The sequence below is a fragment of the Danio rerio genome, chromosome 9, assembly GCF_049306965.1.
Source record: "Danio rerio strain Tuebingen ecotype United States chromosome 9, GRCz12tu, whole genome shotgun sequence".
Lineage (NCBI taxonomy): Eukaryota > Metazoa > Chordata > Actinopteri > Cypriniformes > Danionidae > Danio > Danio rerio.
In genome coordinates, this window is record NC_133184.1 from 58,078,001 (window position 1) to 58,104,702 (window position 26,702).

Below are 26,702 nucleotides of genomic sequence, written 5' to 3' on the forward strand. Positions count from 1 at the left end.
GTTAATGAGTAAAAGCAGAGAAATAAAGAAGAGTGTATCAGCTGCTGTGTTCAGAGCTCTGCTTTATTGAGTTTAAAAGAATAACAAGCGTCTATATGATGACCGCACATCTGCAGCTTTAACTTGTTACCCATTAGGCAAACAACACTTTTATAAGAGGTGTGTGTGTGTGTCAGCAGTGTGTGAATATCTCCAGCCTCTAATGCTCAACATGAGTAGATTGTGTTTGTTAGAATCAGACTTGATGAAATATTCTCTCTGTACATGTCATTAGAGGGGGAAAGTCCCGCCCACAAGTGCCCATCTCTCCTTCTCATTAGCATAAACAACAGCCCTGAGTGAGAAGCAGCCGTCTGTCCATTAGCCATTAGAGTGTTTGAGCTGCTGAAGATGATGTCAGCATAGACTCAGAGGATTATAGATGTGGAGTTTTAGATGAACAGCAACATAGACTGACAGAAGCACACATGCACACCTGACCAGCACTGACCACACACACACTGCTGTTTCACATCTGTCGCTATGCTCATGCATATGCATCTGTAGCTCCGCCCTCTTCTGAAAAGAGCACAATCTCATTCGCATTTAAAGCGACAGTCACCAAAACACCACAATTAGGATCAAAGCCTGAAAGTCTGTGTGCTGTTCTCAGCTCAAACTTCACTACACAATCTAGAGACAGCAGAGACGCATTTACAGCTTGTAAAGGAGGCAGAATGGGTCTCCTTTAAATAAAGCATTTTTCTGGTGTTGAGGAAAATGAGTCCTCACTCAGAGGTGACGCTTGGCTCTTGCAAACACTGCACAGAGATATTAAAAATAAAAACTCGTTAAACTCAAGTCTTCAGGTCTGTGGTTTAGTAACACTGAATGAAACATTAGCACAGATAAGAGAGATTCAGTCTCTGTGTTTGTTTGTTTATTTGTTTTCTGTCAGATCACACAGCATCACGGTCCTAAACACACGTAATCAGAGAGGAAGATAAATACGCTCTCCTTAAGCCAGAATAAAGCCTTACATTACAGATTTTATTTAGGAGTCTATTTATTTATTTTCTCTTTACAATTAATCTGATTTTTCAACTAGAGCTTAACTCAAATAAACCCCTAATAAAAACTGTAATTCAATATCAGGCTTTGTGTTCTTTATGAAAATAATAATAATAATTTCCTAAGAATAATAGTAAAAAAAAAAATAGATCTACTTAAAAGATCAAAATCTGCTGAGACAACAAAACTAATTACATATGAAGAGTTCAGATGCAAAAACGTTGTTGTGAAGTCTGAAATGTCCATTGAAAATGAACATTTTTCTCAGCCTCCTTTTTTTATGTTGAGTATTTCACTTTAAAGACCAGGAAAATGACCTAATCTTTGCCATAAAAGTGATATTACTGAACATACACACAGGAACCTGATAAAAATGCTCATTTTTAGAGGAACATTTCAGACACCAATTAAAGGGTTTTGCAACTCCTCATACATGTGTATATATATATATATATACACATATTCTAGAAAAAAAACAGGCATCTATTTTCTTGGAAAAAATAATAATTAAAACAAGCTGAAAAAACTAAATGAATACGTTCTGCAACATTCGCGGACACAAGACAGGCATGAATTTCTGAAAGGGTCAGTTCACCCATAATTTATCCGCAAAAAGACTTTAAAATCTATTAATTTCTTTGTTTGAACAAAGTACTTTGAAGAATTCTGGGAGTTTGGGGTATTTTTGGGTCAACTCCAAGTAAAGTTACTGAAGTTTGCCCTGCTTGTTGCGTTCTTTTTAGGAACTTCTTTGGTTTGGTGCGTCAATCCTATTAAAGCTATTATTCAAAAAATTTGCACTCAATTGCTTCGTACTGTTTTTATTTTCTTACATTTTACGGGTGATTAAAAGACACAGACATTTCGGCACAAAGCCTCAGTGTGTCCAACTCCAAGTAAGAAATAATAGTTTTTTAAATATGTAATTGAGTAATTAATAGAGTTTTCATTGAGAATGTGAGATCTATTATTTGGTCCTTCATATCTGTTTATTTTCATTTTGTTCAGCAAAGAAAATTCCTCTTTTTTCATGTTTTAGGATCATAAATATAGAGAATGAGCAAATGTGCATTTCTGCATGAACTGAGCCTTTAAGAAAACATAAACAAAATACCAGAGTGAACGGGCTTATTCTCCTGATCTGCTCTTTCTGCTGATGTGTGTGCTGTGTGTGTCTTTTTCTGTATGCATTTGTGTGTGAGTCTCTTTCTGTACATGTGTGTGTTGTTGTGTGTCTCTCTCTCTGTATCTGTGTTTTGTGTCAGTTTTTCCTGGTGGTGTGTGTGTGTCTGCGTCTGCCTCTGCTGGTGGAGCGGCTGCGGCTCCGGCTGCTGCTCTGGCCGTGGCTGTGTGTGCTGCGCCGCCGCCGCCGGCTGCGTGTGTGTGTGCGACTGCGGCTCCTCCTGCTGCGCTCCGCTCTCGTCTTCTTCTGCTGTGTCTTGCTCTGCTGCTGCTCCTCCTTCAGAGCGTGCGTGTCATCGTCTCTCTGTGCGTGTGTGTTGTTCTTGAGCAGGTTGTCGAGCAGGCGTTGGCGCAGCTCTCTCTCTCTCCGCTGCAGCTCCAGCGCTCTGCTTTTCTCCTGCTCCACACGCCGCAGCTCCTGCTCCTGCTCACGCCGCCGCTGCTGCAGCTGCTGCAGACGCACACACTCCACCTGCTGCTCGCGCTCACGCTCGCGCTGCACACACACAAAAGAAACAAAAAGACACAAATACACACACAACCATTAATAAAATGAACAACATGGAACAAATTACTAAGGGTGTCACGATCCTCCAAATCCTCGATTCGATTACATTTTCGATTCTAAAGGCACGATTCGATTTTCGATTATGAATAATTAATTAATTAATGACCAATTAATGATTTGTAGCCTACCGTTTAAACTACCTGACCTGCATGGTCTTTGTTTTACCCATAAACAAATCATACAGTAAATGAATAAAGGCAAGATACACACATAATTACCACCTGTCAATCACTTTTTCTGCGGGACTCGTGAATAGGCAGTGATCTGTGTCGTTATAATGGCGTCGGTAAAAAAGACGCACAACCAACAGGAACCAGCCAACAGTATCTGAGGTGTTCGCTAAAATGACGAAGTACCAGTGAGTGAAAGATTGAAGCAGTCCTCTGACTGCCTGGACCTGCTGTCTCGAGCGCATGGCTGTGTGTGCGTCTGTGTGTGTGTGGTCACGTGATGTGCATTTTCAGAGGTAGAGAGGAAGGAGGGCTGCTCAGAAATGCTACACGCCACTGTGGATGTCAAATCGTTGTCGTTCTAAAATGCCATTTAAAAACAAAGACAGTGTAAACAGGGCCTGAGTGTGTACTTTTCACGAGCGGATTTGCAACGGGGGCGGGCGGAGGATCGCAATGCCGGTGTTGTCTATCGGACGAACCGTACGTAATACATACATAGCAGAGCTTGCAAAACTGTGTTTTTTTTTTTTGTCGACAACACAAACGTTGACAACATAACTCACTGGAAATCCAAAATGCTCACACACCGGCGACTTCATTGAAAGAGGAGAGGGTTTAAGTTCTGTCGACGGGTCTCCTGCTTCTGCAGTTTAACAAGCACTTCAACAAGCCGGTTTTTCCCGCTTAGCAAGCCAAGCTGACGTGACATGGGGGCGTGGCAGCATCGACGATTCTATTTTTGGATTCGATAATCGAAATTGAGCATAAATTTCGATCGATTTCCATTAAAAATCGAAATTGTGACACCCCTAGTAATTACATCCAGTTAAATGTCTAAAACTGATGCTCGTGTGTGTATTTATGGACATTTTGTCTTATCTATGAACTAAAAGACTCCACTATACCTACTGCTGACTGTCTCTGCCGTCTGAATCATACATTCAGCTTCAAATAATCTGCTTAAATTTTTATCTTTCTTTCATCTTTACTGCACTAAGTAGTATAGTGTTCAATTCAATTCAATTCAGCTTTATTTGTATACAGGGTTCTGACACCTTTTCCAACTTCAAATTCCAGCAATTTTCAAGAACTTTCAAGGTGCATTTTTATGCTTTTCCAGCACCTAATAACCATGGTTAATTACGTTATATATGTTGTATGTACGTTTTCACATTTAAGTCCATTGTGCTATTTTAAAAAACACAATATGATATTTCAACTTAAATCGTTGAGTACTATAGAGCATAGATTTATTGGGATAGTTCACCCAAAAATTGTAAAAAAAATAAATAAAAATGATTCAGTTATTGGATGAAGTATGCTTTTTTAAGTTTGGTCTCTTTCTAACTAAAGTGAGTATCTCAAAAAATGAGCTTACAGTCAGATTTCGTTTGGATGTAGAACCAAACTTTCATGACCATTCGTTATTTTTTAGTCATTGGATTGGCGTTTGAGGTGCAAAGATGCATTCTGGGTGAATGTCTCCTAAATACACATGAAGCTAACATTGCCAAAACAATCTGAATTTGAATCATGTTAATTTGAATTCTTAAAAACTTAAAACTCAATTTTTACATAACCAATGTCTGCAGTTTTTGAATTCAGAATAAATAGTTTAAAAATATGTCTATAACAATTGGAATTAAAAAATTAAGTTGTCTTAAGTTTCAGATGTTCAATAATCAAGTTAAGAAATACAAATTCCAAATATTTCTAATAGGACATAATCAGTATTATTAACTTACAAGAGCTGTTCTCATCTGCAAACGCCGAGTTTCGGATTTGCTTGTAGTCTCCTCTTCATAAAGACGCGGCTCTAGTTGCTGGTGATTGTCCTGTCTCTACAGATTTGGTAAGTGAGTGGCCAGTGCTCTTTGTTTATTCAGTTTGTTCGTATCGAACTAAGTTAACTATTGCACCAAGTGTAAACATGTTAGCACCACAACCAAACTTTAACCTCGTTTAGGGTTTTCACCAAATTTTGTGACCGGAATAACACACGCGGCTTTCTGACACTACCTGCCGTGTGCATTTAAGTTTCCGGGAAATGCTGAGGGTTTTTTTTCTCTCATTCGCCGTGCGGTATCAAACATTGCATGAAAAATACACACTTATAGCAGCTCCTCGAATCAAATATCTCGTTTGTCGCGAGGGGCATGAATGAATTCCCTGAATGAAAGAGCCAAACTGCACTTAAAGTCCAACATTTAATCATTTGGCAAATAATTCCACTACAGATTTTCATTTAAACACAATCACTTTCTCCCCTGTGTGTGTGTATGTATATGTGTGTGTGTGTGTGTGTGTGTGTGTGTGTATTTTGACTCTGAAACTCGCGCATGCCCAAATAGACACTCCCACACCAAGCCTCTTTTCTTCCTCCGACACTCCCCCCTAAACAGAGCTGGACACGCCCACTTTTCTGACTTTTTCCAAAGTAGAGGTGTGAAAACACCCTGCTGAAACGAGGGGGTTTCATGGCCCTTTAATAATTCAATTTAACGCAATTCATATTCAGATTTTTTTGGCTGATTATTAGCTCCATAAATACGGGCATGCGGTAACCAATTTGCAATGAAAACTGGCCGCATGACAACAATTTATGCACTCGCACATATGCTCCCAAATATATTTTGAGGTCACATAGATAAAATCGTGTGTATATGCAACCAAAACAGTCACAATTTCGAGACCTGCAAATTCAAATTCAAGCAGGTTCAATCACTTTGTCCAAAATCCAAGCACTTTACTAACCTTGAAAACACTTTATTAAAAATCAAGCATTTTTTCAGGATTTCCAGCACCCGTAAGAACCCTGTGTACAGCGCTTTTACAATGTATATTGTGTCAAAGCAGCTTCACATAAATGGTCATAGTAACTGGATCAGGGTAGTTCAGTTTTTAGTGTTTAAGTTCAGTTCAGTTTAGCTCCGTTCAGTGTTGTGTGTTGTGTGCGAGTTTGTTTGTGTGTGTCTGTTTGTGTATACACATATACAGTGGCCAATTGTTACCAATCTTCATTGATTTCACATTCCACCAGTAAGAGCAGAGTGTGCTGAAGCTTTAGTATGTACAGTGATTGATCAGTCTGGTGCAGTTCCTCCTGAGTCCGGCATCAGCTGGTGTAGTGATTGTCAGACAGGAGTCCTGCAGAGGGATTGTGAGCGGTTCTTCTTCAGAATAGTGTTCAGGTCACTACTGATGCTGCTGGAGGAAAACCTTTCCTGACTCACTCCTCCAAAACAGCCCAAACTGCTCAATAATGTTTAGCTCTGGGTACTGTGCAGGCCATGGGAGATGTTCAACTTCACTTAAATGTTAATCAAACCACTCCTGTCCTGCTGTGTGTATCACTGCATCATCATCCTCCTGATAAACACCACCGCCTTCAGGATTTAGTGACTGAACCATGGTCCTCCAGAATGGTTGGGTAGTCCTTGGAAGTGACCCAGCGCCCATCTAGCACCAGTGTTGGGCCTAGGGAATGCCATGATTTTGAGCCCAAACCATCACTGATCCCCCCACGCTTGACTCTGGGCATCAGCAGTCTGGGTGGGCGCTCCTGTGGGGCTTCTCCACACCGTAACTCTCCCGGATGTGGGAAAGACAGTGAAGCTGGATCATCAGAGAACAGCACATGCTCCACACCGTCCACAGCTCCAGATCTCCAGCGCTGCTCCACTGAAGCCGGCGTTCGGCGTGGGCAGGAGTGAGCAGAGGTTTGGGTCATGTATACTGACCCGGTGGAGCTCCAGAGCAGCAGTTCTGCTGGACACAGGAGAGTGGAGCTGCACATGTCATTCTGCAGTGAGTCGGGCCGCTGTGCTCTCATGTGTTCTGGGTAAATCAGGGTTATCAGCCGGAAGGCACTTTTAGATAGCTCCTCCTGCTGGACGTGCTTCTTCCTCTTGGTGGTTTGCTGGCATTACTCTGGACACCGCAGCTCTTGATCATCACACACACCTGATGTCTCGCTCACAGATGCGCTAGTGAGAGACACACCAACAATCTGTCCTCTTCTAAACTCTGATACGACCCTATAATGTTGTGTTGTGTGCAGTATTGAAGCAGAACTGTGCTGATCCTCAGCTGATGAACCCTTCACTCTGCTCTTACTGCTGGAGTGAAGATTGAACACCAGGCGGAGCACATGCAGCCATCAAACCCTCAACACTAAACAGCCTAGTGTTTCATTGTCCAACCCCTGTATGTGTATATATGTATATATGTATGTATATGTGTGTATGTGTTGTGAATTCTTCCCCTTTAAATTTAGGACTTGTCTTTTACGTAACGTTTACGTAAAGGACGTAAGGACTTATGTAAAAGACATAGTGCAATGCCTACATTATAGACGCTTTTAGCGTAACTGCGTATTCACTAAGTTAGTCGGCAGCATGTCAGTCAGACAGCGTGCGCTTGCTCGGAGACCGCATTATGTACAAGAGAAAGTAGTTGACAAAGTAAGTTTCTCTTACATATGTTATTGATGACTTTGATTATTATAGTATATATAAGGGTAGTAACTGATATTGTGGTGATGTTCCTAACATTTAGCGATCGCTGGGTGTAATTTGATCCTCCTTAACGAGCGGCTTAGACACACTAGTGTGCATCCGCTCATGTTTACAGTCTCAGTATATTAATATGTGTAATGGTTCATGTTGATAATAGCCATTTGTGATCATTATTACTAATGTCTTTGTTAAGGATAATTTTAGTTAATTATATAACTTTTATATCATTATTTAGTATTATTCATTGCACACTGTGTACTGTTGTTTTTGCAGAGATCATTTTTCAGTCTATGTTAACGTTACGTGTCAGTACACTATACTAGTTGTTTATTTGTAGATTGTGGTATGTTGAATCATTGGATACACTTTTGTAATTATTTGTTGTTATTTATTTTCAGAAACTACCTCAAATACACTGACAAGTGTATATGGTCAAATCTTATTCAATAAATGGTCAAACTGAATATGATGACTCCGACTCTCTGACAAGAGTACTGCAGCGGTTAATAACGATTCACTAGCATTCAGTGGGAATATCCCCAATAGTATGCATGTATGTGTGTGTGTCTGACCTTGGCTCTGCTCAGCAGCTCCGCCAGTAGCCGTATGGACTGCAGGTTCCTCTGGGCGAGCAGCAGTTTCCTCTCCTCCATCTGGATCTTCAGCTGCAGCTTCTTCTGCTCTTCCTCCTGCTGTTTCTTCATCTTCTTCTGCTCCTCCTCCTGCTGCTTCTTCAGCTTCTTCTGGTTCTTCTTCTCCTCTTTCTCCTTCAGCTTCTGCTCTCTCCTGCGCAGCTTCTCCTCCCGCCGCCGCTCCTTCTCCTGCTCCTCCTGCTCGCGCTGCTTTCTGGACCACACAAACACTCATTCATTATTTATTTGAACGATATTAGGGGACATCCACACAGAACATGCTTTCCATTCCAATGCTTTACTGTTTAATTGTTTTCAATGTAAACATCAGGCTTGTGTTGGCTTTAGATTTTCTTGTTGTGATTATTTGCTGAAGCTTTTATTGTGATATACACATTTATTACGATATTCAATCTTAAGTGCAAAAGATGTCCATCCATCGAACACCTACACCAACCCTAAACCCAACCTCACAGCTGATAACATCTACACCAACAACAACTTTTAAACTATGACTAGTGATCTGGGGTCTGTTCTTCATACCTCGCTTAAATGATCTAAGATAATTTGGCAGATCCTGGATCTGTTCATCTTGATAACTGATCTCTGGCTAATTTGGTTCTTCAAACAAGTTCAGGAATTAGATTAAAGTGTCTGGATGAACTGATCTGAGATCACTGTGTGTGTTGTGAAGGACAGATCTATCGATCCTAAATCATGATCAGCAATGCAACGATTGGCTGACGGCACAGCAGAGTAATGACATCATCTGATTAATATTCAATTATCCATATGAGCAAAATGACATAAAATTAGCAGTAGGGCTTGTTAAATATGACATGCAAATTACTTTCCACATAAGCTGCAGGCTTTACACCAGGGATGGCCAATCCTGTTCCTCGAGAGCTACCTTCCTGCAAATTTCAGTTGCTACCCATATCAAACACACCTGAACCAATTAATTAGGACCTGAACACCACGTGATAATTACAGGCTGGTGTGTTGATTATAGGTTGCAACTGAAATCTGCAGGTAGGTAGCTCTCTAGGAACAGGATTGGCCATCCTTGCTTTACACTTTTATGTGTCGAGAGCATTCATCATGTATTTCAATGCATATCAATGTATTTAATTCTACATTTAGAGAAGATTTTCGTTAATATAGCAGCATATAGGCGTACTCAAGTTTTTTTTTTTTAATCGGCGTTAGGAATAACTGTATAAATAAACTTTGTTTCAAAAAAGCATTTTTATATTGGTAATTGTGTCTGTAACTTTTGCGAAGCATCAATTGATGATTTAAATTGATTTAAATCATTGGTATAGCGGTCAAAACATGGGCATGACAGCATAAATTATTACCATTTTAAAAAAACAAAGTTGAATATTGTGCATGTATGCGTTTGTAACTAAAAAGTTCATATCAATAAATGTTCTCTTTAAACCACCAGGTGGCAGTCTTTGTACTTTATTTCAGAGTGCAGATTGCATAAGTTATATTAATATATATGTTTTACTTATATAAATAAATAAATAAATAAATATATATATATATATATATATATATATATATATATATATATATATAGTTAAAAAATTATATTTACTATTTCCCCAAGCATATATAACTACTACTGAAAGAAAACATCAGCACTCGGTACATACTTTCAGTATTATCTTTGCTTGAAATTACCTGATCTAATCCTGTCTATATGAATGATCCTGCTCCCGATCAGGTTTGAGCTACCAGAACTGTTGCTATGACAACAACTCTCAGATCAGTTTTGATGATGAAACGATTCTGGATCATGTCAAATCGTCAATATCCAAATCCAGCTAACTGAGTAATCCACCTACGAAGAACAGATCCCAGATTGCAATTACGATTTTGGTTATTATTAGGGCCAGACGGTAGAGATGCGCGGTTCGCGGTTATAGCCGCGGACTCCGCGGATCGGGCGGATGACGTTACGAAAAAATAATATTTTAATTAAATTCGGGCGGGTGGTGGGTGGTTGTACTGTTTTTATATTCATAGCTGGCGCACCAACGAAAAAGCCTAGGACTGACTTTACAGAATGGGAGGAGGAATCGGATACACTAATTCTGGATGAAGTGTACAGAAGTATTCCTCTACAAACTTCCGTATAGACGGATCAGCAGAGGAAAATCTACTTTCCTTTTGGGAGAAATAAGGCCAGGCATTCCCACGACTACAGCACCTTTCCAAGAGAATTCTATGCATTTCAGGAACAAGTGCTGTGAGCGAGCGCTCCTTCAGTGCAGCAGGGCGCATTATAGTGGCTATGCAGGCGCTCCCGTCTGAATCCTGACACTGTAGAGGCTATTTTATTCCTGCATTGTGCCAAGAAAAAAATCAAACTAGACCTAAGGTCAGGCATATTAAACCAATTAGCCTATGTTATTTAGGCTACACATATGTTCAATATAAACTTTTGAGTTCGGTCAGCTGATAATTTTACGTTCATATTGGTTCAGCCTATTCTATTCTAGACATGTTGGCCTCGCTTTTACGTTCCGAGGCTAAGGTTATTTTGCCAGAATTTCTTTGTCGCAAATTTAATGGCGTAGTATTTCGTTATGCTTCAAGTTTGAGGGGAATGGGGATGATCCTAAGTCCATGGGTTATTGGGGCACTTGTCATACATGCACTTTAGCCTGGTCAGGTTCGCTCAAAGAGGAATGGCATATCTGTTTTTCTAATTTAATTTCTAATTGTGGGGGTGACTGAGCCTACAAGGCTTAGGCACGATATGACGTTTTTATTAAAAATTTTTCAACTGTTTGCCAAAGCATGCGACTATAGCCTATGCCTACATTAAGATATTTATGTTAATATTTTTTTTACTGCCTGTTGTTTCTTTTGGCATATAAAATAGGTATTGTCTGATAGAGATATCAATAAAGGTTCATCTGTGTCGCAGAACTGTGTTGTTTCCGATTTCTACAAGCTCAATAACATCCACAGCAAAAAATTAAAAATAGTCGAAAAACTGTGCCATTAATTAATTATTATACACATCTAATTCATTAATTAGATGTGGAAGGCAAGCAGGTACGTTTTTGGGGTTGCTATGGACAACTACAAATGTAAACATTATTAGGCTATAATGTAAATGACTTATTATTCTATCTATTTACTAAAAAATAACGTGAAATAGGCATTTAGTAGTAGGCTAAATAGCAGCATGGTGAAATGATGTGTCAATGCGTTTTCTATTAGGCTACAATAAAAAAAAAGTTGTACAGTACAGTGCGTTTAATTTAGGCTATTTATTTACTTTTGTCTCTGTGCGCCGATTGGAGACAGAGTTCACTGCTGATATTCTGAGAGCTCGGGTGCTTCTCATTTCTTATTTGTGCATCCTCGTTTCCTTTCCTTGCTTTCTTTCCTCGTGTTTCCACCCCACCGGGATAACGTTACGAGGGAAGGACGCAAGGAAAAGACTGAAGAACCGAGGAATCAAATCAAGTGAAAAGACACGTCCTTGTATCTTTAGCGTCACTTCAAAGCGTTGTCAATTAACGACTTGCACGTTTGGATTAACTGCATGTCTACATTAAAGTCATTCTCTATTATACAATGATCAATAAAGAAACATTCATTTAATAATAAAAAGGAATAAGCCATTCAAATAAAGAGCCCAATCAGCAGATGGCGGGCGGGTGCAGTTTTAAAAATTGGTCAAAAATGTTACTGCGGATGGATGGCGGACGGATGATGAATTTTGTCATGCGGTTGCGGATGAAATAATAGCCCATCCGCGCATCTCTACCAGACGGAATCTGCGTTTTGCCATTTTTTGCGGAGAATTTTGGTAAAAATCTGCGGATTTCTGCGGAATTATTTTGGGAGCATCATAACTTAAAGCTTAATATATGAAATAAAAAAAATAGTAATATATTTTGAACTTTTATTTAATGTTTCAAATGCAAATCCTATTAGAATTTTTTAAATTGGTAACCAAAGCAAGTCTCTCATATAATTTCGCTACTAAAAGACAGAAAATATGACAGTACAAACTGCATTGTACATAAATCAGATGAATGTTTTCCATATTAGTTAATAATATTACTGTAATTAATTTAAAAACTAAATGAATAAATATAGATTTACACACATTTACACAACTAAATAAACGGAATTAATAATGGGCTAAAAATCTGTGGAAATTTGCGGAATTCTGCAAGCTTAGATTAGTTTCGCGCCTAGGAGGGGTTTGGGAAAAAACTGAACATCACTGAACAGTTCATATGGGAGTCGCTGGGATAATTAGGTAAAAGTAAATGCAGATTATAAGACCATGAAAGTGATTTTTGACCTTGCATGAATATTAGACTGCTGTTGGAGACCCTTACAACCAAAATATGACCCTATTTCATGTATAATAGGGGCTCTTTAATAATAATAATGACTGTTATTTTTGTTTGTGGCACCTCTCCTCCTCTTTGCGTCGCTCTTCGTCCTCCTTCTCTCTGCGTTTCTGCTCTTCTCGTTGTTTCTCCAGCTCCTGTAGCTTCTGCCGCTCCTGCTGTCGCTTCTTCAGGGATGATTCGCTCAGGTGTTTTGTCGTGTCAAACGTCACCTTAAAGAAGAAATAAACGCTACAATAACTAACCTACAGCTTCATGCTTACTGCAGAAGAATGAATAGTTTATCAGTCCAATAATTGTCTGATTAAAATCCCTTTCATATTATTATTGTTATGAATTATAATTATTGTTGGGTTTTAAATACACTGTATTATTTAACATATACTGAACATACATTTATGCACAGAAAATTCTGAATTAATTTAAAATATTATAATATTCTGATCATAACAGTTACAAGAGTATGAAATCTTGTAATATTTGATCAAAATTCTAATACTTTTCCAGGTGAAACCTCATTAAAAATATTAATTTCTGTACATCAGAGAACGATATTTCTAAAGCAGGCCATGCTAATAATGAATACTTCTAATTGACGTACAGTCTAATAGAGATTCAGCCCAGCAGTCCAGACTGATGGAGATCAGAGACTCTAATCCTCTGCTCAATAATCCTGAAGTCATGATGATACAGCAGAGACTCTCATTTATTAAACACTCATTAACTCAAGCCGCTGCACTCCACTGACGAACCACTTAATTAAAGCTGCAATATAATGAAAATCCTGATATACCTATGCATAGCTGAATAATAAGAGTTCAGTACATGGAAATGCGATTGTTTACTAGTTCTCATGCATAGATATTTACTTTAGATGTTGCCTATGCTATTGCTGTCTATTGAAAAGAATGCTTCAATATAGCTGCCATACTGGTACAGGGTAGCGCTCCCTTGAAAAGAATGTAGGACCAAGGTGCAGCGGTGGACTGGCTATCCGGAGCCATAGATATACACACATGTATACACATATCTATGATCGGGAGTTTGCCTGGAGGTCAGTAATGCTAATATTTGACATCACTGTTCTACATTGATGGATAAGTGACGGCACAGGCTTTTAGGGGAATTTAGGGTAATGACTGGCTATTATCTCTTACTGATATAATCACCATTTTTCAAATCAAGATTTCAGATTAAAAGCGTTTAATCGCGCAAGCCTATGAGGAATGTAGCAGAGCAGTGTGTCTGACCTTTATGCTGCAGGCCACCGCCTTCCCATCATCCCCCCTGAACAGCAGCTTCATGCCCCGCAGCGCCTCCATGGCCTTCAGGAAGCCGGTGTGGTCCACGTACTGCACGAACGCCTCGAAGTTCAGGTGTCCGCCGAAGGAGAAGGTGCTGAAGTGGTTCCCACTCATGTCCTCTCGGTACGGGTCCAGCATGGGGATGTCCACGTTCCGGATCTGTCCGAATTTCTCAAACACTGTTTTCAGCACGGCCTCTGATGGCCTGTCCGGTGATCCATCCTTCTGCGCAAACCATTTACAGGGCAAACCCTCCAGACGCACCGTATCCGGACGCTCGCCCGGCACCGTCTCATTCATGTCCTTCGCGTCCCGGAAGAATGAGTCCCAGTCGTGGCGTGTTGGGAAGTCCACTTTATTCTCTGCCGTCCGCACCTGAGAAGCAGGGCAGAAGTTTAGCAAATGTAGAATTTATTTATTTAGTCTGCAGCACTCATGTGTCGAGTGATTGGCTGTTCATGTGCAAGCGCTGCAGTTCATCACTAATCATGGAATAAGCCATAACCTCTACAAAATAACCAGCGCATAACCAAAACATAAGCTGTACATAACCAGAGCATAACCTGAACATAACCAGAGCATAACCTGTACATAACCAGAGCATTACTTGAACATATCCAAAGCATAACCTGCACATAACTTGAACATAACCAGAGCATAACCAGCGCATAAGCTGAACAAAACCAGAGCATAACCTGAACATAACCAGAGCATTACTTGAACATATCCAAAGCATAACCTGCACATAACTTGAACATAACCAGAGCATAACCAGAGCATTACCTGAACATAACCAGAGCATAACCTGTACATAACTTAAACATAACCAGAGCATAACCTGTACATAACTTAAACATAACCAGAGCATAACCTGTACATAACTTAAACATAACCAGAGCATAACCTGTACATAACTTAAACATAACCAAAGAATAACCTGAACATAACCAGAGCATAACCTGAACATAAGCAAAGCATAACCAGAGCATAATCTGAACGTTTCAAGAGCATAACCAGAGCCTAATCTGAACATAACCAGAGCACATAACCTTAACAAAACCTGATCATAACCAGAGCAAAACCTGAACATAACCAGAGCATAACCAGAACATAACCTGAACATAACCAGAGCCTAATCTGAACATAACCAGGGGGGTATTCCAGAAAGCTGGGTTAACTTACCATCTGCTAAAACCTAAACTCTCGGTTGATTTACCCAAAACCTGCTTACCGCGAGTATGTTGGTTCCAAAACAGGTGACAAGAGTTAGTTAAATCAACCTCCTGAAGATAACCGCGGGTTAATGCGCGTGCACGGCACACACCTGAAGGCATTTTCAGTAGATCGCCGAATTCACGAGTCACCATAGAAAGTCACGGTGAGAAAAAAAGGGCAACGCACTTTACAGAGGCGAAGCTGGAGGTTTTAAACACAGAGATTACACATCTGCTTAAACGAAGGAAAGAAATATAGAATAAGAAATAGATAAGAAAATAAAAAATAAATAATAAGAAAGTTTGTTTGTTCATTAAATTACACATGCCACCCTCCATTTTATTGTAATGATAAATTAAACTACTCTTTAACATCCTTTTTGAGTATGTTGTGTAGCCATTCATGCATTTATTTTTCTTGCCATTCATTTCTTAAGGCCACAATATGTGTATTGACTAATAAGGCTTATAGAAATTGTAATCTTTCTGGAGCTAGAACTCTGTCCAAAGTCATTAAACACAGAAACATTATCATAAAAGGTAATATTTAATTACTGGAGCTCTTTATTTAACACTCTAGAATATTCTTTCTGACATGCAGGTAATAGAAAGAGGCCTGTCTAACTGCTGTGTCCTATAATAAAGGCTCATCAGTGGTTGAGTTTTTGACTTACACCACACACTCTGTCACTGTTGTAAGTGATTGTTGTCAGATAGCTTTAGGTTCTTTTTATTTTGCATGCAGACGAAGTTCCTTCTGCCTCAACTAACAAGCAATTTTTTGCACTTTTCCATATTTGAATATTACTCTTGGATCACAAAATCTTTTATCTACATATTTAAATTCTAAAGTAGCTGTATAAGGTCCATCTTCAAAGATAAAGTCACATGAGCATCAGGTGAGAAATATCTATGAAAAATATGTTACACGTTGAAAGGTGTGTGTATAAAGCAGTGTACAAAATCATTCATTTTATTTCAGGAAATGAAGAAATGAACAGACCAAACTATTTGATTAAAAATAGCTTTTTGACTAATTATATATTTTTAGCACTCTTCCATTTCTTTTGTCTGCTCGGGTCACTGAGATTTCCTCTGGGTCAGGCTGCAGGTACGTGTCATCGTATAAGGCAGAAAAGGGTATCTTTTGTCCTCCAGCAAGAAACAATGTAGTGCCCAGTAATGATTCTATTTTATAATACAAACATAATAAAAATAAACATTGTGTTAAGCAACATTTGCTTTATATATTTTTTACTATATTTGTGTTATACACTTGAATCATTACTTCCTGAAAATCAGCCATTTAGCCTCAACATAGTGATGAGGTGGGGTGTGTGATGAGCTGGTAAGTGGAAGCAGTAATGAGTTTAATAGTTGAAACACCAAAAGATTAAGGATAGAAAATTAAGTTGTACCTGCACACTTATACTTTGGACAAATGTTATATTATCAGTGTCCTTTAGTGACTGATGGAGCTTTAAAATCGGCTGCAATTAATGCACACAATAGCATTTAGAAACCCTGAAAAAAATATTATATTAAAAAATGTAGGTGTGTGTGCGTGAATGTATATATAAGAACGACGTCCTACATCTTAAATTATAGATATATTTTCCTACAAAAGACAAAGCTGCCACTTATAATATTATACAGAAAAATGTGAGGGTGCAGAAGGAGAGAAAAAACACAAGATCTGTAAGTGAGATTCGAACTCGCTCCGTTGTGCGCTCCGTTGTTCTTTATGGATGCACTGTCCACTACGCTATTCCCGTACTCTGAATCATCTGTGTAATGATACGCAGTAATCTATGACCAAGGAACTGTACAAAAGTGTAAACAGTTCAGTGCCAGGCATACTGTACAGGTGGTTCTACTGCCACATTGTACAGTTGCCTAAAATGCCCTGACGCGAATACAAAGAGCTGCACTGAATGTTTTTTATGGTAAGCCCAGACCCGCGGTTTGTCACATTTGATTTCAAAAAGGTTTGTTAAATACATTAACATTATGAATTTGGTTATGAATAAAACTATGCACTTATAATCCTCTTACAACGAAAAAACTTGTATTTGTGTGTCCACATCCATAAATATTCTCATCAAAAGAGCATGCAATGCTCAGTAAACTCTCTGAAACAGACAAACTCTAAAACATAGCAACTTACTCTCTGAACATAACCTGCTCCGGAGCAGCTCATCTTCAGAGAGTAAGTTGCTATGGCTACTTAACATACCCAGAAGTTACCTCCGATTTTGGAACCAAAGTTGAGGTTATCCACCTACTTAATCTCAAACTTACCCGTGTATGTCACATAACCTGCTTTCTGGAACAGCCCCCAGAGCATAAGCAGAGCATAACCTGAACATAACCAGAGCACAACCATAGCATAACCTAAACATAACCAGAATATAACCATAGCATAACCTAAACATAACCAGAATATAACCAGAGCATAACCTGAACATAACCAGAGCACAACCATAGCATAACCTAAACATAACCAGAGCACAACCAGAGCATAACCTGAACATAACCAGAATATAACCAGACCATAACCTGAACATAACCTGAGCATAACCAGACCATAACCTGAACATAACCAAACATGTCCTGAACATAACCATAGCGTAATCTGAACATAACTTCAACAAAATCTCAGTGTTACCTTCATGTATACTGAACCATTAGGCCAATCTTAGTAACACATATCCTTTCTCATGTCTTTATTATTATTAATAATGTTGAAAGTTTAAAGGATTACACTATATTATGACCTAGGTGTCATCCCTTTTCAAAGTAAAACTGGAAATAATATGCGTGTCTTTGCTTTTTCTGTATGCCATGTTTTTTGTTTCCTCAGGATCTTCAGGCCCTTCGATGAGGTCAAGGAGACCTCTCATGTGGAACTGGACGTTTGATGCTACTTGAACAGCTGTCACTAGATGTCAACATTACTGAGAGTTAAAGAATACATTATTTTAAGATTATTTTGTAATCTTTCAGCTATCTGCCAGTGGAAAGTGTTTATTGTACCATTCTGATACGATGCCTGCAAGAGAGCAAAACATCCTTGAAGTAGATAAGTCATCTTTGTGTATGTGTGCTCTTGGTGGAGACATGATGATGAGCTGAATTTCACTTCTGATAATCCTGACCACAGAAATATCCTCCTGTTATGTCTGACTTTTATAAGCTTGACGCCCAAGTAATCATTGGAGATAATGTTCAGAATTGTACGCACACACACACACACTCATGTGGAAATTTTCTAAGTCTATCTGTGTTTTAACCAGGTTAAAAGGTTTAAAAAAATCTGGTTAAACACCTGCATGTGTGACGCAGTTGGTGACATATGTTAAGAGTATAGTTATTTGTAATTTGTTAATTTGAGATATACATGGGAGTAGGGCTGTAAGAATACACCAAACCCATGATTCGGTTCGTATCACAATTTTTGACCCACGATTTGGTTCGTATCAAGATTTTTTTTTTCGTGTGGGGTGGGAAAAAAAGATTTTTAAAACTATTTTTATTAAATAACATTTGAAAAATCTTTATAAACTAAACATTAAAGAACAATATTAACTATGCAAATTATTAACAATATAAATAGCCATATATTAAATAAATAAATAGCCAAAGCTATATCACTTTTGTTTTCTTTGTAACAAAATACTGTTAAAAAACCAAACAAAACTAAACTCCATTGTGTAGATGGTTCAGGCATGTTGAAAATTCTTTTTCAATCAAGTTCTCTTACATAGAAAAAGTAAATTAAATAGCTACTAGGGATGCTCATTTCGGTTAATTTTGCTAACGGACAACCGCCGCGCATTAATCGGTTATTAACGGTTAACTGGTCAGATTACTATTAATTTTATATTAAACAAATTGACGCGTCTATTTTGTGTCTGACACAATAAATATTGCATTTAATGCTACTGATTTATTTTTAAATGTTAGCATATTAATAACAGAACAGAACAACAGAGCATCTTCACGCACCTGCAGTGTTTAGCACAGAAGAGCAGAATAATCTAAATAAAATAAATAGGACTGCCCTAAATTATTTTCATATAAATAATTAATTTATATTACAAAACGAAAATACTGACTGATTCTTTTTAACAACCGGCATAGGCTGTTTTTTCTAATCATGTTTTTTCTTCTGTGAAAAAAATAAATAATAAATAAAAAAAAATAATTTAAAAAAAAAAAAAAAAAAAAAAAAAAATCGCAGACTTCCTCAAATCGCTCGCTCCACGGAAAATATGCATTTATTTAATGCCCCGCTGTTATTATTATAATCACAAAACCTTTTACATTTTTAATAGAAATCATTATTTTAAAGTTTATGTCCTGATGGTTTCCTCTCTCTCCCTCGCTGTTCAGGTGCGCGCGCTGCATGATGAAAAGACAACAACAACAACGCGCGGCCGCGCGCATATGTTGACTTTTTGTAAACAGTTTTGTCGTTTAAATATGCTATTGCATTAATGTGCATACATGCTTTATAAACCGAAAACAAGGCTCATCTCACTGAATTATGTTGACAAGGAAAAAAGAAGAGGCACGGTCCTCTTATGAAACGACTGAATCAGCTGGGTATCGATTGTGCATAAGTGTTGCTGCCTGTGTTGTTACAATTGTAATATTTAATACTATTGTGATATTCAAGATTTGTACATTCATACAGCTCTGGATAACTTAAAACAGCGATGAGACCTTCAGAGCGGCATTAATGCGTCCTGAAGTAAAGCGAAACGGCTACAAACTCCAGCAAGATAGAGTGATTATATACAGAGTCATATACCTTTATCTATAAATAAAGTATAACTATAGAAACTGTGTTCATCTTAACTGAAAGCTTCGTCCTGTTTCCTGGCCTCACGCATCGCGCACCTGTCAGTCAGCACGTAACGTTAACTCCCAAAGGGTTCAACAGAAAGCGCACAGCACGGTTACAGAAAAGTTTCCTCTGCAGAGAAGTCGGGGCATCTGGTGAACGCCCATCCCTCTCTGCGCAGCCACATTAACAACAATGCTTTGACAGCACTGGAAATGTTTCTGCCGTTGTCTGTTGTCAAGCGGGGTTAAGTTGGTTTCGTTTTTGATAATCCTGACACATTCAGACGGTCCCTTACTAAGAGCTTCGTGCCAGCTCTCCCGGCTAAACGCTTATTGTGAGGGCTTTAACGGAGCAGTGCTCGTAATGTCGAGCGAAAAAAAGTGTTTCCTCACGTTCTTCTTCAACTAGCTCAACTTTTGCAGGCACGCGTGACGTTATTGGAAAGGTAGTCACGGGGTGTGTCGCGATTCTCCCTTATCACACCGCGACTAAGGATCGTAGATCTGAGTGTCGCGATTTCGATTTCATATCGTGTATCGTTACAGCAGTGTTGAAGATTGTTTCTGCTGATGTAACTGCAAACTATCTTCAGTAAACTTTCTTTAGGGACGTTCTCGCACTATGTACAGTTGCCTCGAACCGGGCCAAAGCACGCTTGTCCCCCCTCCCATCTCCCCTAACTGAATCCTTGACTCTGGATCTTCTTCAGACACCACTCAGTTATGGGTTAAAACTGCTTGTTTCCTTAAATTCCATTATTGCTGCAAACTAAACTGAATTTTAACAGGCTAATGGCTAATCCGGCTCATTTAACGGTCCGTTTTTTTTTTTTAAAGGCCATCGTGCCCAGCCCATAACCAGAGAATAACCCAAACACAACCTCAAAAAAACCCAAGTGTAACCAGAGCAAAACCTGAACATAACAGGAGCATATTCAAAATATAACCTGAACATAACCTCAACATAACCAGAGCACAACCTGAACATAATCAATGCATTTGCTGAACATAACAACAGCATAACTTCAACATAGCCAGAGCATAACCTCTAACCCTAACCCTAACTTGAATATAATTAATGCATATGCTGAACATAATCTGAACAAAACCAAAGCATAACCTCAACATAAAGAAAGAATAACCTGGGGGGTATTCCAGAAAGCTGGGTTAACTTACCATCTGCTAAAACCTAAACTCTCGGTTAATTTACCCAAAACCTGCTTACCGCGAGTATGTTGGTTCCAAAACAGGTGACAAGAGTTAGTTAAATTAACCTCCTGAAGATAACCGCGGGTTAATGCGCGTGCACGGCACACACCTGAAGGCATTTTCAGTAGATCGCCGAATTCACGAGTCACCATTAGGGTTGTAACGGTATGAATTTTTTACGGTATGATAATCGTCTAAAACAATACCACGGTTTGACGGTTTCGCGGTATACGGTATGTTACAAATGTTACAAAATAATACAACAGTGAAGCAAATTTGACTTTTTCCAAATAATATATTTTCAGTTACTATAAACAACACCACTTACAATGAACAAATAAAAAAAAAGAAAATAATAAATAATGTGTCAAAGTCCAAATAAAGTCCAAATAAACTATATTTATCTATATTTATATACTTTAAATAGTTACATAATGAAACTAGATTCAATATGGAACATCCTTAGGTTTTATGTGCCAGCATGGATATGGTTGTCTGTGGATATGGATTTGGATATGGTTGTCTGCAATGCAGACAAGCAGCTGCACCTTCATTTGCGTCTTTTGAAAACAGCAAGAGCAGCAGTTCGTCTTTGCTGTGTCACTGTTTTGTCATGTTTCTGTGCTGCTGTGCATGCAAAAGTACTTAGTATGAGAATTATTTCATGCAAAACTTTTTTTTTTGCGTTTTATTTAGCCGCGCATAAATGTATGCCTTTCTCTCATTCAGTGTTGTTCAAAAAGCTCATGTTGGTCCACAAACAAAAGCGAAACCTATGCTTATTGGTTGTGATATAGCGAGTTTGAACCAATCTGGGCATGGAGGAGGGACATTGCATCAATGTATCATGTCTGATTTGTCCGGAGACACAGTGACGAGCGTTTCTTTGTCAAATCAGCGTTGTCAAATTTTGATGATGTAATCGCACTGATTCCGGAGCCTCTGAAAGTCCGCGAATGTTGAAAAATAAATGCATGAATGGTTACACAACATACTCAAAAAGGATGTTAAAGAGTAGTTTAATTTATCATTACAATAAAATGGAGGGTGGCATGTGTAATTTAATGAACTAATAAATTTTCTTATTATTTATTTTTATTTTCTTATCTATTTCTTATTCTATATTTCTTTCCTTCTTTGAAGCAGATGTGTAATCTCTGTGATTAAAACCTCCAGCTCTGCCTCTGTAAAGTGCGTTGCCCTTTTTTTCTCACCGTGACTTTCTATGGTGACTCGTGAATTCGGCGATCTACTGAAAATGCCTTCAGGTGTGTGCCGTGCACGCGCATTAACCCGCGGTTATCTTCAGGAGGTTAATTTAACTAACTCTTGTCACCTGTTTTGGAACCAACATACTCGCGGTAAGCAGGTTTTGGGTAAATTAACCGAGAGTTTAGGTTTTAGCAGATGGTAAGTTAACCTATCTTTCTGGAATACCCCTCTGAACAGAACTAAAACATAACCTGAATATAACAAGAGAATAACCTGAACATAACTAGAGCATAACCTGAACAAAACTAAAACATAACCTGAACATAACCAGAGCATAACCTGAACATAACAAGAGAATAACCTGAACATAACTAGAGCATAACCTGAACAGAACTAAAACATAACCTGAACATAACTAGAGCATAACCTGAATATAACAAGAGAATAACCTGAACATAACTAGAGCATAACCTGAACAGAACTAAAACATAATCTGAACATAACTAGAGCATAACCTGAATATAACAAGAGAATAACCTGAACAGAGAACAGAACTAAAACATAACCTGAACATAACTAGAGAATAACCTGAATAGAACTAAAACATAACCTGAATATAATTAGAGCATAACCCGAACAGAACTAAAACATAACCTGAACATAACTAGAGCATAATCTGAACATTACCTCAACAAAAAACTGAACATAAACAAAAACATAACCTCAACATAGTCAGAACATAACCTGAATATAACCAAACATGACCTGAACAAAACCAGAATACAACCTCAACATAACCAATTCATAACCTGAGCATAATCAGAACAAAACCTTAAAATAACCAGAGCTCAACCTCAACAAAAAATGAACATGACCAACAAATAACCAGAAAAATACCTTAACATAACCTGGACATAACCAGAGCATGACCTCAACAAAATAATTACAGCGTTACCTTCATGTATAACTAAATGCAGGTTTAGCAAACTAGGTTTAGCTGTCACCTTGAGCGTGTCGGTGAATCCGCTGAGCTTGATGCTCTTTCCCTCGAGCCGGCTGAGGATGCGTTTGACAGCACTGCGGGTCTCCACCTCTCCCTCGAAGCGGATGAAGTCCATGGTGCTCTTGGAGATGCGCAGGGCAGAGAACTGCTCCGGCTGCACCATGGCCTTCAGACGCTCCATCACCTCCCAGTTGGAGATGGACTTGCCGGGCAGCTTGAGGTGCGGCAGAGCCACGCTGATGGTCAGTCTGGAGATGGGCTTTAGGTACAGATGATGCTGTGGACACAGATCCAGAGCCTCTGCTGCGTCGCTCACTACAGACGCCATTACGGCTGGCACACGCTACAGGCAGCACTGCAAGACCAGGGAAAACACAATAACATCACAATCAGCCATTACAAAAATAAATCAATCATGTCACCATGTGATCTCCTGGCTAAATAAAGGAAATGATAATAATAATAATAATAATAATAATGGGGGAATTGATCAACTAAACTGTCCGTAATGTAAGATTGTGTGTGATGGATGCTGGAATAGTTGGCGGTTCCTTCTGCTCGGGCGATCCCTGATGAACAAAAGGACTAAGCCGAAGCAAAATGAACGAAAGGATCCTTACATTTTTAATGAAACATTTTATTTGCTTTTTGTTTCTCAACATTTAAACAAACAAACAAACGGTTACGTTAAAATTAGAGATGACGGCTCGGCTGAAGGCATTGGCCCCAACATTCCCATCATCTCCCTCTGTTCTCAGATAGGATGGTGGGCCAAATCAAAGGTTATCATGGGCCCTAGTTTGGGCATCTCTGGCGTAAATAAACAGAAAACTACCAATAACTCGCCCAATAAAGATAATCCTTAATTAAAGGACGACTTAAAATGACTATTATAAGAATTAAACATGCGGATACATACTTTAATATGGCATTAACGCTCATCAAACAACACTGATCTGCATGTTAATAAGTAGTTATATTAATTTGTGCACATAAATACAGTGGGAGAATGCTGCTTTATTTGAATTAAAGATGACTGAGTTCAGTTCTTCTGTGTGGATTTTCTCTGTTGTTTACAGCTGTGGAAGTAAACTCGACTCCTTTACTCGTGTAAAGCGTCATTAACGCGGGTAAAAGCGACACCGCTCGGGTTATCTCTGGTTAACTAGTTCAACATATTCTTTACCGCTGTTTTAATCAATTATAGTATTAAATAAACCATCACTAACCTGTCTAAAGCGATGTAACGGCGCTCCGCTCAACCGAAACAAACGGACATGGTGCGCACCACTTCCGCATACGTCACTGCGACCTGAATGGCTATGCAGGAGTTCTGCTGCCGCCACTGGAACTGGAGCATCATTTCACTCCGTTCTTTCAATCGTGAATAAAAATAAATAAATAAATAAATAATTGATATAAAGTTATCAGACTCACAGAGTTTCTAAAATAATAAATACATAAAATAAGTGTAAATAAAATAAAATGGTAGCAAATTAAAATAAATATGATTATATTTGTGTGAATATTTATTATTTAATGCAGGGGTCACCGACCCTGTTCCTGGAGAGCTGCCTTCCTGAACATTTCAGTTGCAACCCTGACCAAACACACCTGTTTGTAATCATCAAGTGCTGCTTTAGGTACTATTAATTGGTTCAGGTGTGTGTTTGATCGGGGTTGGGACTGAATTCTGCAGGAAGGTAGGCAGCTCTCCAGGAACAGGGTTGGTGACCCCTGATTTAATGTCTGTTTTTATGAACGAAATTGAGTACAAAAAAGATCTTAGTCTGAATTTGAGTTAATAGATGAAACATATTTATTAATGTTGGGTAAAAGCCCTCAGACGTCAATAAACAAAATAATTAAAATAAATAAAATTATATATTAAAAGTAAAAAAAAAAAAAAAGTCGGAATTAAACAAATAGTTCCCTGAGCCTCTTTACACCTCTTTATAATGGAGGATCAGTGACATAAAAATGACATTTCATAAATCTATGCGCAGATGATAAAGATACTCTCAGGCCACGATGCCAAAATCCCAAACACATACTTTTAAATGAAACATTCATTCATTCATTTTCTTTTTGGCTCAGTCTCTTTATTTATCAGGTGTCGCCACAGTGGAATGAACTGGCAACTTATCCAGCATATGTTTTACGCAGTGGATGCCCTTTCAGGTGCAACCCATCACTGGGAAACACCCATACACACTCATTCTCACACACACACACACACACTCATAAACTACGGCCAGTGTAGTTGATCAGTTCCCCTATAGCGCATGTGTTTGGACTGTGGGGGAAACCGGAGCACCCGGAGGAAACCCACGCCAACACGAGGAGAACATGCTAACTCCACAAAGAAACACCAACTGACCCAGGCAAGACTTGAACCAGTGACCTTCTTGCTGTGAGGCGAGAGTGCTAACCATTGCGCCACCGTGATGCCCCCAATTAAAACATTTATTTTTTTAAATAATAAAAATGGAGTAAAAATTGTTTTTAATTTTAAATAATTTATAATAGGTTAATTATTGTCTGGGAAAACTCTTCTCGGGTCACTAAATAAATAAAATAAAAAATAGAAGTTCAATTGTGTGGAAAACAACAGACATTCAAATTAATGATCCATCACATAAAACGAAATCAGTGATGCTACTCTCAGAAGTTTTGCTTTATTTTGTTTTATAAATCAAATTCATTCATTCATTTTCTTCTCTGCTTAGTCCCTTTATTAATCAACTATTTCAGCATATGTTTTACACAGTACAACCCAACACTGGGAAACATTAAATTAAATTAAATTATAAAAAAGTAATAAAATAAAACAAACAAATAAAATTAAATAACAATAAAATAAATTTTTGAACTAATTAAATTAAATTAAAAACATAACATAAAATAACATTAAAAATTATTAAATTAAACACATTAATTAAATTTATTTAATTTATAATCAATTAAATTACATTTAAAATAATTACAAAATAACATAAAATAACATATAATATTAAATAAATTAAATCAAATTAAACAATCAAATAAAATAAAAAAATAAAATAAAATAAAATAAAATAAAATAAATAAATTAATAAATTAAGTAAATTAAATTAAATTAAATTATTTTAATTTAATTTAATTTAATTTAATTTAATTTAATTTAATTTAATTTAATTTAATTTAATTTAATTTAATTTAATTTAATTTAATTTAAATTAGTGGAGTTTGTTCTCCCCGTGTTGGTGTGTGTTTCCACCGGGTGCTCCGGTTTCCCCCACAGTCCAAACACATGCGCTATAGGGGAACTGATCAACTAAACTGTCTGTAGTGTATGAGTGTGTGTGTGAATAAGTGTTTATGGGTGTTTCCCAGTGATGGGTTGTGGCTGGA

At 38.1% G+C, this 26,702-nt stretch overlaps 1 protein-coding gene across 1 annotated transcript; it reads right to left on the bottom strand.

The window, feature by feature from the left end:
- Positions 1-45: 45 nt before the first annotated feature.
- Positions 46-24,572, bottom strand: akap17a (A kinase (PRKA) anchor protein 17A). Its single transcript, NM_200682.2, is given in 6 exon segments — positions 46-2,728; positions 8,063-8,336; positions 12,580-12,728; positions 13,767-14,195; positions 23,311-23,664; positions 24,539-24,572. Coding segments are annotated over 5 exon segments (1,596 nt in total). The 5' UTR covers positions 23,638-23,664; positions 24,539-24,572; the 3' UTR covers positions 46-2,311.
- Positions 24,573-26,702: the final 2,130 nt, after the last annotated feature.